Below are 14,974 nucleotides of genomic sequence, written 5' to 3'. Positions count from 1 at the left end.
TTGAGATGATGGGGGTTTGTTGTTGGTTATGTATAGCATGTAGAGAAAGAATGCATGATGATAAAGACGAACTTGGAGTTGTGAAGAGTTGATTCTATGTGACGGTCTCTTCATTACGCGTATCTTATTGCCTAGCCGCGCCAGACTCTGAACGTCCTTCATGTCCGTCACTACCCTTTTCTGCTACCATATCTTCAACCCTGTTGTCGCTCAGTTCCTTGCCATCGCCCTTCTTGTCGTCATCGCCCTTCTCCCCTTCACCCTAGCCTGCAATGTTCCCGCTCTCGTCAACATCGCTGTCTCCCTGGTTACTGCTATCGCCCCCATAGTCTTGCCATTCATCATCATCATCATCATCTCGAAGGGCGATATATGACTTCGAAAGATGGCTCTTATACTGCTTCGCCCCCCATGCAGCGAGAACTCGGTAACTCCAGCATCTTTTCTCAGCGTCGACCCATATGGGCCATGGCCGCTGATATCCTGGAGCAAAGAGAATCTTCTCTGGGCACATGCCCTCCTGTCGCCAGACACGCATTTTTATGCCTGATGCAGTCATATCCGCCACAGTGTCGCGAAAGAACTTTCTCCTGCTCTTGCGTAACTCGTGAGCGCCTTCATCGGCGACACGACGCCAATAAGTATACCAGTCCTCCAAGTTAAGCGACAGCTCAAGACTCCGAAGGTTCATTGTACGTGCTAGCTGAAGAGCCAAGTCGATTCGTGCATCATGTGCGGTCAAACACAAGACGTGTAGAGCTTCAAGACTGTCGGGTAGGTACTCAGCAGGGCGGGTAAGAGCCAACACCTCTGCATCTGGATCGTAAATATGATCATGAGTTGCCAGTAGTTGGGCGTCTATCTTCAGTTCTCGCAGTTTGGAAAGACCCTTGAAGCTGCCGAAAGTTCTCGTGGAAGTATTTTCTTTCTCCCAGTCGTGCTGAAACCAGTGTAGAACCTCTAGGTTGAGTAGATGACCTTCAATAACTTGGATAATGCGTCGGAGATCGTAGTCCTTGGGCCATGAACTCTCGTAGCCAACAAACACTTTGCTGATCTTCAGCTCTTTGACATTACTGAGTTCTGGTAAAGAAAGCAGCTGTTCGAAGGCGGCTGGACTAACATCAACTTTGCTGATCTCCAAGACCCGTAGGGTCGAACTAGTGCTCCGGTATGGCAAGTGGATAGGTAGGCTGCCGTGCCTGACTGACCATAGTTCGGGTTCTATACTCAAAGATTCCATCCACGGGAAGACAGGTACTGTGCCGTATAGCCTTCCGCGTGCATTGAGATTCTTCAAGTTGCAGAATGGACGGGTTGTCTAGTCGTTGTCGCTCAGTCTCCATTCGTGATTTAGAACTCTTGTTGTAATTGACCACGGTTCGAGTTCTAAGTGCTCTAAGTTTGTCGCTAGACAAATGATCACAGCTTGCGCGCCATCGTACAAGCCTTGACCAGCGTAGACGCTACCGAACCAGCGCAGCATAAACTCATTGTCCATATCCTTGCTAAGGTTTTCGATCGTGTCTCTCACAGTGGTGATGTCGTTCCAGAAGCGTTTGTAATAGGCATCATTGGCAAGGCTGTCCACGCGATGGCCAGGTTCGTATGTGATCGTGAGGCTTCTGATCAATTTTGCTAGCTTCGGTTGGCCGACGACGGTGAGGAAAAGGCGTCCAATCCGAGAATAATGATCTCGATCGAAGACGAGCTCCTTGTAGAGGACCTTCTCCGCTATGTCGCGGTAACGCCTGGACATTCCCAACATCTCAAGGAGCTTCTTGCTTGGCAATCGCTCATAGATGTTGTGGTGCAGCTCTGGTGGTAAATCGTTATACCACCTCATATTGTATTGCATCGTGAAGTGACGATTGATGTAGATATGTCTGAAGACAAGAAAGAGCGGGCGGCGTAAGTTCCTAATTTAAGCCAGGGAAGGCATGTTTGTGGGTCGTGTAGCAAAGGGAAAGAGCTATTTGGCCTCATCACACTATCAAGTTCAGGTGATCAAGCGCGATTGCTCACTGAGAGCTTGTTCAATGGACAATCGACGACATCGTAGTCTTGCGCGGCATCGAGTTTGCTCGTCGATATTGCGTGAGATCCGGTCTCTTCGATCGGAATGTGAAGGTGGCAGGTACACATTGTATCGGCTGTAGGATCTAATGCTAGACGCGCTGTTCCATATATGTTAACATCGAGTAGTGGGGTGAATACCACGAGAATGAGCTCTAGGGATTGCTGTAGAAGCTTTTGTCAGCCAACATGATATAACGTAGTGCCGAACATGCTGAGCTAAGGTTGAGCATATTGAAAGGCCTGTTGTCCAGATACTCGGCATGGCCCCGACCACCTCGAACCCGACGGTGCTTCTCATGCATGCTGCGCCTCCGAATCACCGGCCTACTCGCGCGTGACTTGTGATAAGATCAAAAGGAGTCGTTGAGCTGCCAAGTTGTGGCGCCCCGCGTCGTACACCGAAGCAATGCTTGTCTATACAAGCCGGTCAATTTTTCAGGGGCCTGGCCGATGGATATATTGATCGCAATATCGTTGCCGTTACTATAGCCGGCTCAGCAACACCAACAAAGAGCATCAAAACCGTCGTGAGCATGTCAACTGCACCTGCCCCTCAACACCAGGAATAAGTAGATCACCATACCTGGGCATTCTCCAGACCCCGCGCCAGCGAAAAGGATACGAGTTCGCGACAAACAGCGACGCGAAAACGTGCTCGTATGGCCGTCTCAGCAGGACGTATTCGTCGTTGGCGCCGCATCTCAGAAATATTGAATCGGGGCTATTTTGAGACTTAGGTGCATTGGTTAGCGCCCGGCCATGTGGGGATGTGGCTGGTGACCCATAAACCCTGTCATGTTTCGTGATGACGGGCTACAACTTTACAAAGCCAACAATCTCTTCACCCCTCGATTGAACGGGCATTTATTTGCAAAGACTTTCTTCACCCTACTGACTAGGAGAGGGCTCCACAAGATTGCGAATTTCGCAGCACCCTCAACGCCACGAGACGATTCCGGGTCGTCCAGAAAGTCGGACGGTCAAGCCACATCAAGCTTGGCGCCTACGTCGAAACTCCCGCTGGCACATCACGGATCACGGCTACCGAGACCCCCGAACCAGCCTAAACCAGGGGCGGATCACAACCTTCCCCCTGCGCCACCTATAGGAATGCGCTGCAAACATTACACGACCCCCTAACCCCCTGTCCGTTACGGTCCAGAAGGCCAGAAGCAGTGTGGCTGAGTGCAGCACCACCACCGCCAACAATGGCGTGCGTTGGTGTGATGTGTCGCGCGTTTCGTTTCGTATATCCCTCTTTTTCTTTGCTGCCTCTGCCGCCCAGCTTGCTTGCCTTAGTGCCTTTGCTTCCAGTTCGAGCGCGCGGTTTTTCTGGGCTTAGACATACTTTAGCGAGCGTAGCTAGGACAAGCTTCGCGCCTGTTTAGAGAGAAAAAAGCACGACTTGTGGGCGGTGTTCGAGACTGTCCTGACTGGTGGTGCCGTGTAAGCGGAGTAGCGAGCGGCTTTACTGCACGTTTTTAGTATATGAGCTTGCGGAGCCCGCGTTTGCGCTGACTCTCTTGGTTTTAGGTATCGTCTCTTTGCATCGTCGAGTTTTGTTGCAGCATTGTTGAGCGCTTTCACGTTTCTTTCTCCTTCTTGTTCATTGCTGATGGCTAGGTGACACTCATTCGCTATTCTCTTCACGTTTACTAGCCGTCGATCAATCGTGGTCCTTTTACATATTCATATCCTTGTTTAATTATTCGGATACTGTCACTACGTCTACGATACGAAAGTCGAAGCATACCGAACGCCATGTCATACCTTCCGCCACTAGGAGCCTTGCTCCTGCCTCTTACGGCACTACTCGCCCAGTCTGCGCTCGCTGCCAACCCGTATACCAGCTCCATGAGCGAAACACCGAAGGACAACAACCCAGACTGCGACTGCTATGTCGTCCAATCCGGCAAGGACTCGCAAACGCCAGAGTACTTCCAATACTACCGTTTCTACGACTTCCGAAACCTCCCAGGCGCAATGAGCGAGTCACCACCGCTTCTCAACGACAGTCAGATCGCGGGCATGGCGAACACATGGCAGCCAGATCTGTTCAACAGCGATGCCTGGAACTACGATTGGGGCATCCAGAACTGGACCAAGCCCGCCACCGAAGACTTCCCCGTACCGATGAACAACTCCTTCGCGAACATCTTCCTCGGTGAAGAAGACTCCACATCATACCTCGCACTACGAACATCGCGTCTGGATGACTACCAGACAGCTGGAGAGATTGAGAACCAGCAGAAGAACCTCATGCACGTTTCGATGCGCATGTATGGTCGTGTTCAGGGTGCCAAGGGTGCGGTAGCGGGATTCTTCACGTTCTTCGACGACGATAACGAGTCCGATATCGAGATTTTGACCGACGATCCTAAAGACCAGATTCGCTACACGAACCAGCCTTCCGTAGGCGAGGATGGCAACGAAGTCGCTGCTGCGTCCGTTGGCCCCACCGACCTCCCCCGCTGGGACGAATGGCAAACCCATCGCATCGACTGGTTGCCTAAGAACAGCTACTGGTACCTCAACCAGAAGCAAGTCGCCGCAAACACATACTCCGTCCCCCGCGAGCAGAGTTTTCTGGTCCTGAACATGTGGGGCGATGGTGGAGAGTGGAGTGGCGAGATGGATGTGGGCGATAGTGCCGAGTTCCACATTCAGTGGATCGAGATGACGTTCAACACCAGTGGACCGTATGAAGGAAAAAGCCAGGAGAACAAGAGGGATATAACCAATTTGTTTGGAAGAAAGAGAGCGGAGAAGGGATGCAAAACCGTGTGCAAGATCGATGACGTGAAAGAAGTCGGTACGCCTGAGATTGAGAGCGGTGCGATGGGAATGAGTGTTTCTTGGGGACTGTTGGTTGTTGTTGGTCTTGTGTATGTTGCTGTAGGAATTTAGAAAGGAGATTCGTGTAATCATGATCGGCCTATGTCTAAGGACACCCCCCACTCAGCGCCCAATTGTGCCGCGGAGGGAGCTGAGGGACCTCTTTCGGAAATGTGCCTATCCAATATCCGTGGTCCAAGTCGTCTTGCATCTCCACTTCCGATTTGTGGGGTGTTTCGCACGTACTTCCTTCAACGTAGTATCGCTTCCCATCTGGATGATCAACATCATACCTCCTGCTGTAATCCAGCGGTTGTGATGAACTCGCGATTCGTGTACACGCAATTTCTTCAAGCCCAAGATCCGCAATTTCTGTCTTCATTTAGCATTCTCCTCTGGTGCAGACTGATGATGAGCTTGATCTTACCAGGTGTTCTGCAGGCGATCCTCACGCAGAACTCGAAAGCGATGCCTACTGCGTCCTCACGCATGTACATCAGGTCTTTGATGTAATGGGTGATGATACCCCAATCGTAAGTAATCCGTTGTTGCCAATGGATGTAGATGCTTCTCAACTGAGGAAAGCTCCCGTTTCTGTGAGCCTCGTACAGTCCCAGAAAGTAGGGCCTCATGTCCGTATTCCACGGTCTGTAGGGTAGGTCGAGCCACAAATGCTCGATCGAGTTTGGTAGAGTATTCGAAAGAGCCGAATTTGGCAACTGCGGTCGCCAGCGCCCTCCTTCGTAGGGGAGAAGAACGTTGGGGTTCAACCTCAGAGAGGTGAGTGAACTCAAGCGGGTACCCTCGCTGAACATGCCTAGTCGATTGGGTTGACTGCGTTCAACCGCTGCTAGTTGATCCCCAATTGCCAACTTGACCAGTGTGTCAGCATGTTCTGCGAGGGCTATGCCGACATGTTCATAGAACTCGGGGTCGCTGGGTGGATCGTGGTACGGCAAGACCACCTCAAATTCAGTGACCGCCCTGCAGGCAAGGATCATCTTTGCGACTATGGTACCGCTGAAACGAGGGGACAGTAACGTCAGTCGGGTGATGGGGGAATCGCGAACAGGCCATGTCCAAGGCTGTCCCATGAACGTGGAATCGTTGTTATCAGGCCCGACACTCCAACGTGATTCATGATTAGTCTCACCGCAATTCCCGAGGGTCAGATCGGTTAGGTTTGGCAGCAGGAAGAAAGGTAGCGCGTTACGGACTGGCCATTCGAGACCGTTCTGGTGAATGTCAAGATGAAGAACTCTGAGCCTTTCGAATCCGCCCTCATAAGCACTGTGAGCCAGACTGTTGAACAGGAAGCTGGTGTGACTTCCGTCCAGTTGCAGTCTGGGTAAGCGAATCCAAAGACGCTCCAAGTTAGACGCAGAGAGAACACACGGCGTTAGTAGTACGTCCTCTCCTAGGACAGCGCGCTCAAAAAGATCGGGATCATCAGCGTGAGCTTGACTGCTGTCCATGGCCGAGATGAGTTTGCTGAGCCACCCATATGGCTCTGAGTTATGATCTGGCATTTCGTTCACTGTTTCGCCAACGGCGGGTTCACTACTTCCTGGGACGTCGCATCGATGCCTCCTTTGATAGCGGATACATCTTGCGTCGTCAATGACTCGCTCCTTATCGCCCTCGTCCTTGTGTTCGCTCGTCGGTAGCAAGTCATGCCCCGCCCAAAAATCTCCTACCTCGAAACCGTCCTCCATCTTCAGTCTCAGATTCTTGATGTACCGGCACAGCTCCAAGTTCTTGAGCAGAGTACGTGGTAACTGGCGATAAGCCTGGCTATCCATGTCGCCTGCCCGCTCAATGGATTCGTAGATGAGCGATCCCGCAACATCGCGGAATACTCGGCAGACGCGACACAAGGCCAGGAGGTCTCGCGAAGGAGCGGGTACACGCGGTGAGGAGAAGCATGTTATCGGCGTGTGCAGGAGACTGAAGATTTGGAGGAGCAACTCATTCGGAAACTCGTCCATGACTGGAAGACAAGACGAGAAACGTATTGCGCCTAAGACGGGGATTGTTGACCTTAAGAGTCAGGGGGGGAAATCAGGCAGCAGTATGAGTCAGACGCGCTTACTGTGCTCTCTTCTGCAGCGAAGAAGTCGCGTTCACGTAATGTCGCGTTTTTGGTTAGCTCGATTTTCACGCGCTGCTCACCTGGGCATGCCCTTGCCGAGGCTGCGATGTTCTCTTACTTCCCAATCACCAACGACTTCTCGCTCAAGCTGCGCCAACTTCGAGGCTAACCTCCAGCTCGGTGTTTTTCCGATCTACGAACAAGAGGATGCGGCAGCTACGTGAAAGCCACAATGATCAAAGAAGTCAACGAACAACGATGCGTTTCCACATCCGGACGACTGAAGCGAGATGCAATCGCTTTCGCAATAGCTTGGCCGCTTCTGTGATGTGCGCACATGTCTTCGCGCATAAGTCGTGCGACGAGAACCTCATAGCGTGTATGTTGTTTGCGCGATGCTCAAAAGTGGCGCTCTCAGCTCGAGGCTGGAAAGCCTCCGGGGTCCATTTGGTGGCCGAGAAGGCGGGGTGCCCGAGAACGTGGAGGGCCACGCAGCGCTAGCAGATAAACAGTAACGACTTCGGCAATGTATGCAAGGGCACACGCGAAAGCGTGTTCTCGCGTACAAAGTGTGAGTCTGGAAGTCACGATGTGGACCTGTCAGATGGTGAGGATGCTGGCCCGTCCCGCCGCCGTCACCTGGGGTCTGGCCGATTAGGAAGTACCGATAATCATCTCGTTCAGCTGCCGACGCGCATTCAGCGCACTTGGTGTCGCTTCATCACTCTTTCGTCTGGACATGACCGAAGTCTGCACACCTGGCTGCATATTCACCACGATGGCTCATGGCGCTAGACTGCTTCACGACAGCTATTCAAGCGCTTCAAGTCCAAGTTGGCTGGTGTTAATGATCTAGAGCAAGCCATGTGCAAAACACGCCATGGTGGCTGGTAAAGTCGCGAAAGGACTGTCATGATAGGACTGGTTGCATAGATCTATGCCCAACACAGTGTCACATCACCGCATGAGAGCTGAACCTGAGCAGTATAAAGACGCCCGTCATTCATCTACTTGTTAGCCATCAGCCTCCAGCAATAACTTCCAAAAGCTTCTACTTCTCATCACACTCAAACAACATCTTTCCAACATGCCTTACCTCGTCCAAAAAGGTAACACAATCCACGTCCCTGCCGAGCTCCTCGGTGGCGAGAAGAGCAGCACAATCACTGTGGAATGGAGTCAGAGGCTATCAGGTCGCCAACAAGACTACTACGTCTGCAACTATACCGTCAAGTCCGGTGGTACGTGAATCCCTTCTTCCACACGACATTCTAAAGCTAACAGGCTGTGAATAGGTGAATCTGACGGTGTCATCTACGTCCAAACCGACAAGCTCGACGACTTGAAAGCGAAGAAGATAGACGGAGGAGATTACACTTTCAGGATCGATGAGTCGTTCCAATACGGCCAGAATCAAGAACAGACCAAACGGTTCTTGGTCTTTCACAACATGAACAATTGGCCCTACCAGGTTAGTGAGCTGTGGTTTAACTTGAGGGAAAGCAAAATATGCGCCTTTGGCTCAGGCTGGGGCTTGTGTCTGGTCCCGACTGGTCATTGAAACAACAAGGGTGTGGAGGTTTACTGACAGACGACAGCATCGTTTCGTTGAACCCACTATCACTGCGCTTGGCGCAAAGGGAAAGAAGTTTGTTGAGCCGCTTGACTTAAAAGGTTTACTCGGTATTGACCCTGCCGGTGACGCGGTCCAAGGTGTTGATATGGTCGCTAGGTGCTTCGTGGGGGACTACCTGCACAGCTATTAGAAAGCTAAGGCCTGTGATTACAGGAAGCTGTAAATGCGACATGCTCTTGGGACTTAAGTAGATATTAGCAACGAAATGATGGGATGCGTATTGAAACCAATATCTGACAAGCTTTAACATGCATCTGTTGATGCTGTGAATGAGATGTCGATTTCTTCTAGCCTGATTGCAGCATACTCCAGACTCCAGTCTTCAGCCTCCATACTTCAAAGTTCCCACCAAAGGTCTACTCAGCAAAGCACCACTTTTCACACGTCGTGCACTTTGTCTGGGGCCTCATCCAATCTACCGTCTTACTAGCCAATTCTCACGACTTCCACCTCGCACCTCTGTCAGCCCGACCCTTCCCGATCCTCTCCAGCATTCAGTATTGTCCGAGTTACACACCCAGTTGACGTGCTCAGCTACGCTCATACAGCTGCGTGATCTGGGTGATATAGCAGTTCTGAATCCCGTCCTTGTCTCTGTCGGTGGAATCGCAACGAAGTGCCAACGTTATCCAAGCTAGCAATAAGTTTGGGTAGGAAGGTATTCGATAGCTCCGCGTACTCCGAAGCAACATCTCCCGTCGAAGTAACAAACAGGTCGAAATTCGAGAGCTCGCGAGATACGGCCGTTTTGAGGATGAAGTTGTCCAACGGAGACTCTTCGCATGTCTCCTGTAGGTTGTGAAGAAGACCTTGGGGAACCTCTGTGATCTTCAGAGTCGCCAGACTTATTGGAAAGTAGTACGGAGGGTCGAGAAGATGCGCGGGTGGATCGTTGATGTTGTCATCGTTTGGTCGTATGTATTCGAAGCCAAGGACGAGCTCTTCTAGTTGTTTGAAGCCTGTGAAGCTGCCGAATGGGATATACGTTTGATAACGACGTCTCTTAATTTCTCCGGTCCATTCGAAAGTTCTGAGTGATGGGAGAAAGAGTTGCAATAGGTCGCTTAATCGCTCGTAGTCGTATCCCGCGCGTTCCTCGATGCGGACATTTCCCATTCTCAGATGATGTACGCCTCCCAGTTCAGGTAATGATATCATGCAATCGAGATGATCTGCCCTCATAGCGATGTCTCGTAGTTCCAGGCTCCGCAAGGTCCTCATTTTGTCAGAACCTTCGCATGGGTACTCGAAGCTGTGGAGCCAGCCTCGACCGCTGGCCTTCAGGGTTTCCACAGGTGTTAATACCGGGATGGCTGCACCCAACTCGAGTGCTATCACCAGGCTTTTCAGCTTGCGTAGCGGCCAAACTGCGGAGGATGCCCATGTGATACACTCTTGCCATTGTGCCCGGCAGACAGCTTCCGTTATCCCGTCCCCCAAGTCCATGAGTTGTAGGCTTTCCAGATTGGTAGCAAGGCAAAGTATGAGCCCAATCGTACCATCTATGGACTTGGTTGCCTCAAGGACACGAAAGTACCAATTTCTCGCAAACGTAAGGCCGCCCAGGTGGTATGCGAACCTTTCTATGGCCTTCCATATATGCAAGGATTTGCTGAATAGATCCTGGTTGATGTTCTCGATAGTTTTGCGACGTGCTTCAATATTCGGATCGTCGTCACCCAGATGCGGTGCGTCTAATGCCCTTCTTTTGCTAGCTGAGATCAAGTCGAAGCTCTGGATATACTGCTGAAGTTCCGTACGTCCGAGTAGGCTCAATAAGAAACGTGCTACGGAGAGTGCATCTGACTCGCGTACTCGGATATTCCTGTACAGATATGGGTTCGCCACTTTGTGATAGGACTTGCTTGTAAGCGTCAGACTGTGACGCGCGTGCTGCGGGAGGTACTGTATGATGATCTCATCGATTTCAGTCGAAAGTTTCGAGAGCGACATTGTAGTTGATGGTGAAAACGTTCGAGAGGCGGCTAGGAAGTGTTGAGAGGTGATGTCGAAAAACGCTTTCCTGAAGCTACACCCGAGAGGCGCAATATAAGTCAGTATATATTAATGTAATGAGTGGCGAATTGAAGTGCAAAGGAAGTTCAGAGGCTCTGAACCCGAACATATAACTCTTTCCATTCCTCCAGGCATCTCCAGGCATCTGAAGGCACGTGACCGAGGTCAACTTCCAAGGTTTGGTTGAGACGGTGCCGGACTTCTGCCGATAGCCAAAGATAAGATCTTAGTGCTACCTACCATTAATATTTAATGATCTTATTCGAGAGGCGCAGTGCTTCTCACCCGAGAACCTGTTCGAGCGACTAAGTAGGTGACGACAAAAGCGCGTATAGAAAGGTCCGTGCATGTGACACAGCAGGTGTGCCCCTTCCACTTTCGCTCCTTCCATTTGCAGCGCGCAGGTCCTCTCACAAACCACCTTTGACCAACTCTTCGAAAACTTAGAGTTCTTCCTCATACACCGCCGGCGCGCAAGCGAGTCATACTACTCGTTCTCGCGACTCATCGCCAATAAGCCACCCACGACTTTCGAAGTCAATACTACACCCATACAACCAGGTGCTCTCGGGTGAGAAGTATCATCAACACAAAAAATCAATGGCTCAGGCCCTACCTTACTCGCCCACTATGGACCGTCTCTCAACCGAGCTAGACGAAAAGATCATCCAGCACCTAGTCGGAAAGGAAGCATCGGCTCTTTCGATGACATCAAAGTACTATCGATCGCTTGCAGAACCACAGCTCTACCGAGAGCTCAATTTCTCGACCAAGCAATGCATAGACTTGATGTTGTTATTCGACACGCTTGTTGATCGTCAAGATCTCGCAAAGCACATTCATTCCTTCACTATAACCACAAACGGGATACCACAGTTTACGTTGGCTTTCGACGCTGTCTTCTTCTCCCGCTTCCAGAGTAAAATCAATGAGTACGAGCGGGTCATCAGGGAAGTTATTCCATCATCGTCAAGAAGTCGAGCCAGGCAATGGCTTGATCGGATGCATCTAGGAGAGCCTATGATCGACGGACAGCTCGCGATGATTGCCTGCCTCGCTGGAAACATGGAGCATCTGACACTGGGTGGCGTCTACCCGTCCAGTCTTCCGATCACCCTGTCAGTCCTCGAAAAGTCCTGGGACAAAGTCAGTGCCGGCTTTCTGAGTAGCGAGGGATGTAAGGGGATTACTTGGAGGTTTAGCAAAGACTCTTTCCAGCGTGCAGAGGGAAAAGCATTCTCTCCAGACGGAAGCAGATGGTCTATAGTGTGCGGACGTTTGGTGCTAGGCCGATAAAATGGAGAGACATTTGAGACGGAGATGATGCATTCGGGACACGCGGGTCTTCCTACTATCCAATGCCGAAATGTGGCATTATAGCAGACAACTTGGTCGTAGCAAATTCGATAGAACCAAGGCATCGCTAAAGATCGTACGCCTTCGAAACATGAATGGGGCATATAATGTCAGGAGTTTCGTTGACGAGACGCGTTCTGAGGATGGAAGTAGCCAAATGATTACGTCACGCCACGGCGATCTCCACGCCTCGGCCATAGCGGGGTTAACTTTCTAGGAGCTGAGCTGCGAACTGCCCAACACACGCGTCAACGTTAGCCATCATCCGCAACACCATGGAGGAATACAAGGCCAAGTACGCCATCCACGAGGCCTGTCGGGAGGGTCAAAGTGCGCATCACTCCCTCATATCTATGAGCCCAAGCCTAACAGTCCCCAGCATCCCGAGTCGACTCCCTCCTCGCCGCGAACCCCAAGCTCGCAAACCTCCGCGACCCAGACGACCGCCTCCCAATACACTGGGCCGTATCCTACAATCACCTCGCTATCGTTCAAACACTCGTACAAAGCAAATCGTTCGATCCCGATGTCACCGATGGCTCGGGCTGGACGCCACTCATGATGGCATGCTCGCGGAAAGACGCAGAGCCAATAGTAGACCTGCTACTCTCTAAAGACGCCGACGTGAACGCGAAGAACAACAACGGCCAGACCGCCCTACATTTTTGCGCGTCGAAAGTAAACCTCGATATCGCACGTACATTGCTCGCACAGAAGCCGCCAGCGTCAGCACGGATAAAAGACAAGAGGGGTCAGCTACCACTGCACCGCGCAGCGGCGGTAGGTAGCGTGCCGATGATGAAGGCATTGTTAGATGCAAAGAGCCCTTTGAACGCGACGGACATGGATGGCATGACAGCGCTGCACCATGCGATGAGCGAGGGGCACGGAGACGCGGCGCTGCTGCTGCTCACCATGGGCGCAGAACACGACAAGAAGGACACAGACGGCCATGTTGCGCTGGACCTCGCGCCAGATGCGAAGACTAGGAGCTTCATACTGCAGGCAGCTGAGCGGGAAGGTATAGAACTGCAGTAGGAAGCTATCTCACGACATGTAATGTTGCATTTGCGGAGTCTACACGATACCCAGGGTCACGGCGCATTGAGGCTGTCATATCTATGAACACATTCACAATTGAGCTACTATCTGCGAATTGCTCTCATGCTTTATGCCATGCGGATCGTTGCCTGGTCGGTGGGGTGGCACGAGCTCGAGATGACTACTCCCGACCTCGACATGCCTTTCTCTCGCAGCCCCTCGCACCCCGCGTGTTCTGCACTTCGGACCTATTGCGCAATCGCACCCATCACCTACATTAGCCCCCACGCTGCCATCGGCTCGTCATCAGCGGGGCCTGACCTAGCGCCTGTCCGCAGCGATCAGTCTACATTCCATGCCTCGAATCCCAGCGTCTGCACACGCACGGATGCGAACAGGCAATCGCATCAGTTATCAGCTCAACTGTGAAGCACGCGACAAACTCTTTTCAGACTGCGCAATCGCAACTCCACGTGGTGACGTTACTCTGCTCCTGACGCGTGCTCATCCTGAGGATGATTCGCCATCATGGTGCTAATTGTCACCCATCATGGTCTTCACGGTTTGACTATATAGCTGGCGTGGGGACGATGAACCGAGGCTGAATCCGCGCCGTTTACTCCCTCAAACACGTATACAGAAAGTACAGTCTGGACTGCAGCTACCCCAGAAGTATAAGTCGCGACCGCATCGATCAACTCTGGGTTTCCTACCTCCCCTCCTCAGCATACAACAATCCACAATCACTCTCTTATTCAGCACGTCATACACCCATAGTACAGCAGCATGGCTACCTTCTCCGATCCATCGACGTACCTGAACTTTCTCATATCCCCGAGAATCCCTCCAGAGCTGGTCCTTAAGACTATCCAGCACCTGCCTTTCAACGATGGCTCGCTCATTACCACTATCCGGAGCGCACATCCCAGACTTCGTGCCATTTTCAAGAACTACGAAAGATCAATCACTGGCAGCTTCATGAAGAAAGAGCTCCGGCACGCAGAGACTGACTTCAAGTGTGGAGATGATCGCCTCAACGTCGACTGGTTGGCTGATTGCGTTCACAACTACGATATTGTCGATGACGTTATGGACGCCCTCTGCTCTGAGCACAACTTCAACGCGGTCTTACAACACAACGTCCCCCTCGCAAATGCTGGACTACTGCTATTATACCGCCTGACATCAATCGGTCAGTCTACCCGCCGACCCCTCTTTAGCACAGCCCCAGCTAACCTCCCCCTCAGAAGACCACGCAGACCGCTTAACCTACATCAAATCGCTCCCCCGCGACCCCCTAACCGCAATCTACCTCGTCCTCCACCACGCCACCCTCTCCGCCCGCTACCACGGCTCAGGCTGGATAAACCAACGCACCTACGGCCGCTTCATGGACGCAAACCAAGTCGAACTACGCAGCGAACTCGAGTTTTGTTTCGCGGAAGCTGCGCTGTGTCTCGGTCCGGAGTTCATCTCAGACACGCTACTGCACCACGATACCTCGAATGCAGAGACTACTCTACTGAACTTCTACCATGATCATGGCACGCATGATTGGGACTGGCCTTGTTGGGGGACGGCGAAGGGCGAGTTTGAACCGCCTAGGACGCAGGGGCCGCAGAGGGAGGAGGGGAGTGGGAGGAGTTTGTTTACGACGATGTTGGAGAGGTTGGCGGAGTGTATGGGGTGTGAGTTGGGGGATGTGAGGCCGAGGGTTGAGCGGCAGCTTGAGAGTGCGGAGCATGAGTTGGCGTATTTGAGTTTAGCGGGGAAGGCGAGGTTACTAGAGGGACGGGATGTGGAGGACGTTGATGGTCGGTAGGATGGGGTGTTCGAGTCGTCTTCTGGATTGGACTGGACTTGAGCGGTATGTACAATGGCATTCCTAGTAGACCTTCTAGATTTTGGTTACTCTTCAT

At 51.9% G+C, this 14,974-nt stretch overlaps 6 protein-coding genes across 6 annotated transcripts; 4 read left to right on the top strand and 2 right to left on the bottom strand.

The window, feature by feature from the left end:
* Positions 1–262: 262 nt before the first annotated feature.
* On the bottom strand, positions 263–1,846 carry J4E93_010695 (uncharacterized protein; the record flags this gene model as incomplete). Its single annotated transcript, XM_049348573.1, has 3 exons — positions 263–1,160; positions 1,212–1,274; positions 1,446–1,846. The coding sequence occupies 3 exons, from the start codon at positions 1,844–1,846 to the stop codon at positions 263–265; spliced, it is 1,362 nt and encodes a 453-aa protein (XP_049194261.1).
* A 1,994-nt stretch (positions 1,847–3,840) lies between these two features.
* Positions 3,841–4,986, top strand: J4E93_010694 (uncharacterized protein; the record flags this gene model as incomplete). The annotated part of the gene is made up of 1 exon (XM_049348572.1): positions 3,841–4,986. One exon carries the CDS (start codon positions 3,841–3,843, stop codon positions 4,984–4,986), a length of 1,146 nt encoding a protein of 381 aa, XP_049194260.1.
* A 3,107-nt stretch (positions 4,987–8,093) lies between these two features.
* Positions 8,094–8,772, top strand: J4E93_010693 (uncharacterized protein; the record flags this gene model as incomplete). Its single annotated transcript, XM_049348571.1, has 3 exons — positions 8,094–8,247; positions 8,302–8,477; positions 8,605–8,772. 3 exons carry the CDS (start codon positions 8,094–8,096, stop codon positions 8,770–8,772), a joined length of 498 nt encoding a protein of 165 aa, XP_049194259.1.
* A 410-nt stretch (positions 8,773–9,182) lies between these two features.
* J4E93_010692 (uncharacterized protein) lies at positions 9,183–10,595 on the bottom strand (the record flags this gene model as incomplete). The annotated part of the gene is made up of 1 exon (XM_049348570.1): positions 9,183–10,595. One exon carries the CDS (start codon positions 10,593–10,595, stop codon positions 9,183–9,185), a length of 1,413 nt encoding a protein of 470 aa, XP_049194258.1.
* Positions 10,596–11,288: 693 nt separating this feature from the next.
* J4E93_010691 (uncharacterized protein) lies at positions 11,289–13,052 on the top strand (the record flags this gene model as incomplete). The annotated part of the gene is made up of 3 exons (XM_049348569.1): positions 11,289–11,835; positions 12,273–12,344; positions 12,394–13,052. 3 exons carry the CDS (start codon positions 11,289–11,291, stop codon positions 13,050–13,052), a joined length of 1,278 nt encoding a protein of 425 aa, XP_049194257.1.
* A 789-nt stretch (positions 13,053–13,841) lies between these two features.
* Positions 13,842–14,877, top strand: J4E93_010690 (uncharacterized protein; the record flags this gene model as incomplete). Its single annotated transcript, XM_049348568.1, has 2 exons — positions 13,842–14,247; positions 14,303–14,877. The coding sequence occupies 2 exons, from the start codon at positions 13,842–13,844 to the stop codon at positions 14,875–14,877; spliced, it is 981 nt and encodes a 326-aa protein (XP_049194256.1).
* Positions 14,878–14,974: the final 97 nt, after the last annotated feature.

The sequence above is a fragment of the Alternaria ventricosa genome (assembly GCF_023758065.1).
Source record: "Alternaria ventricosa strain BMP 2768 chromosome Unknown scaffold_34, whole genome shotgun sequence".
In the NCBI taxonomy this organism is placed as follows: domain Eukaryota; kingdom Fungi; phylum Ascomycota; class Dothideomycetes; order Pleosporales; family Pleosporaceae; genus Alternaria; species Alternaria ventricosa.
The sequence above is the reverse complement of the archived record's forward strand: the minus strand, read 5'-3'. Positions and strand labels throughout refer to the sequence as shown.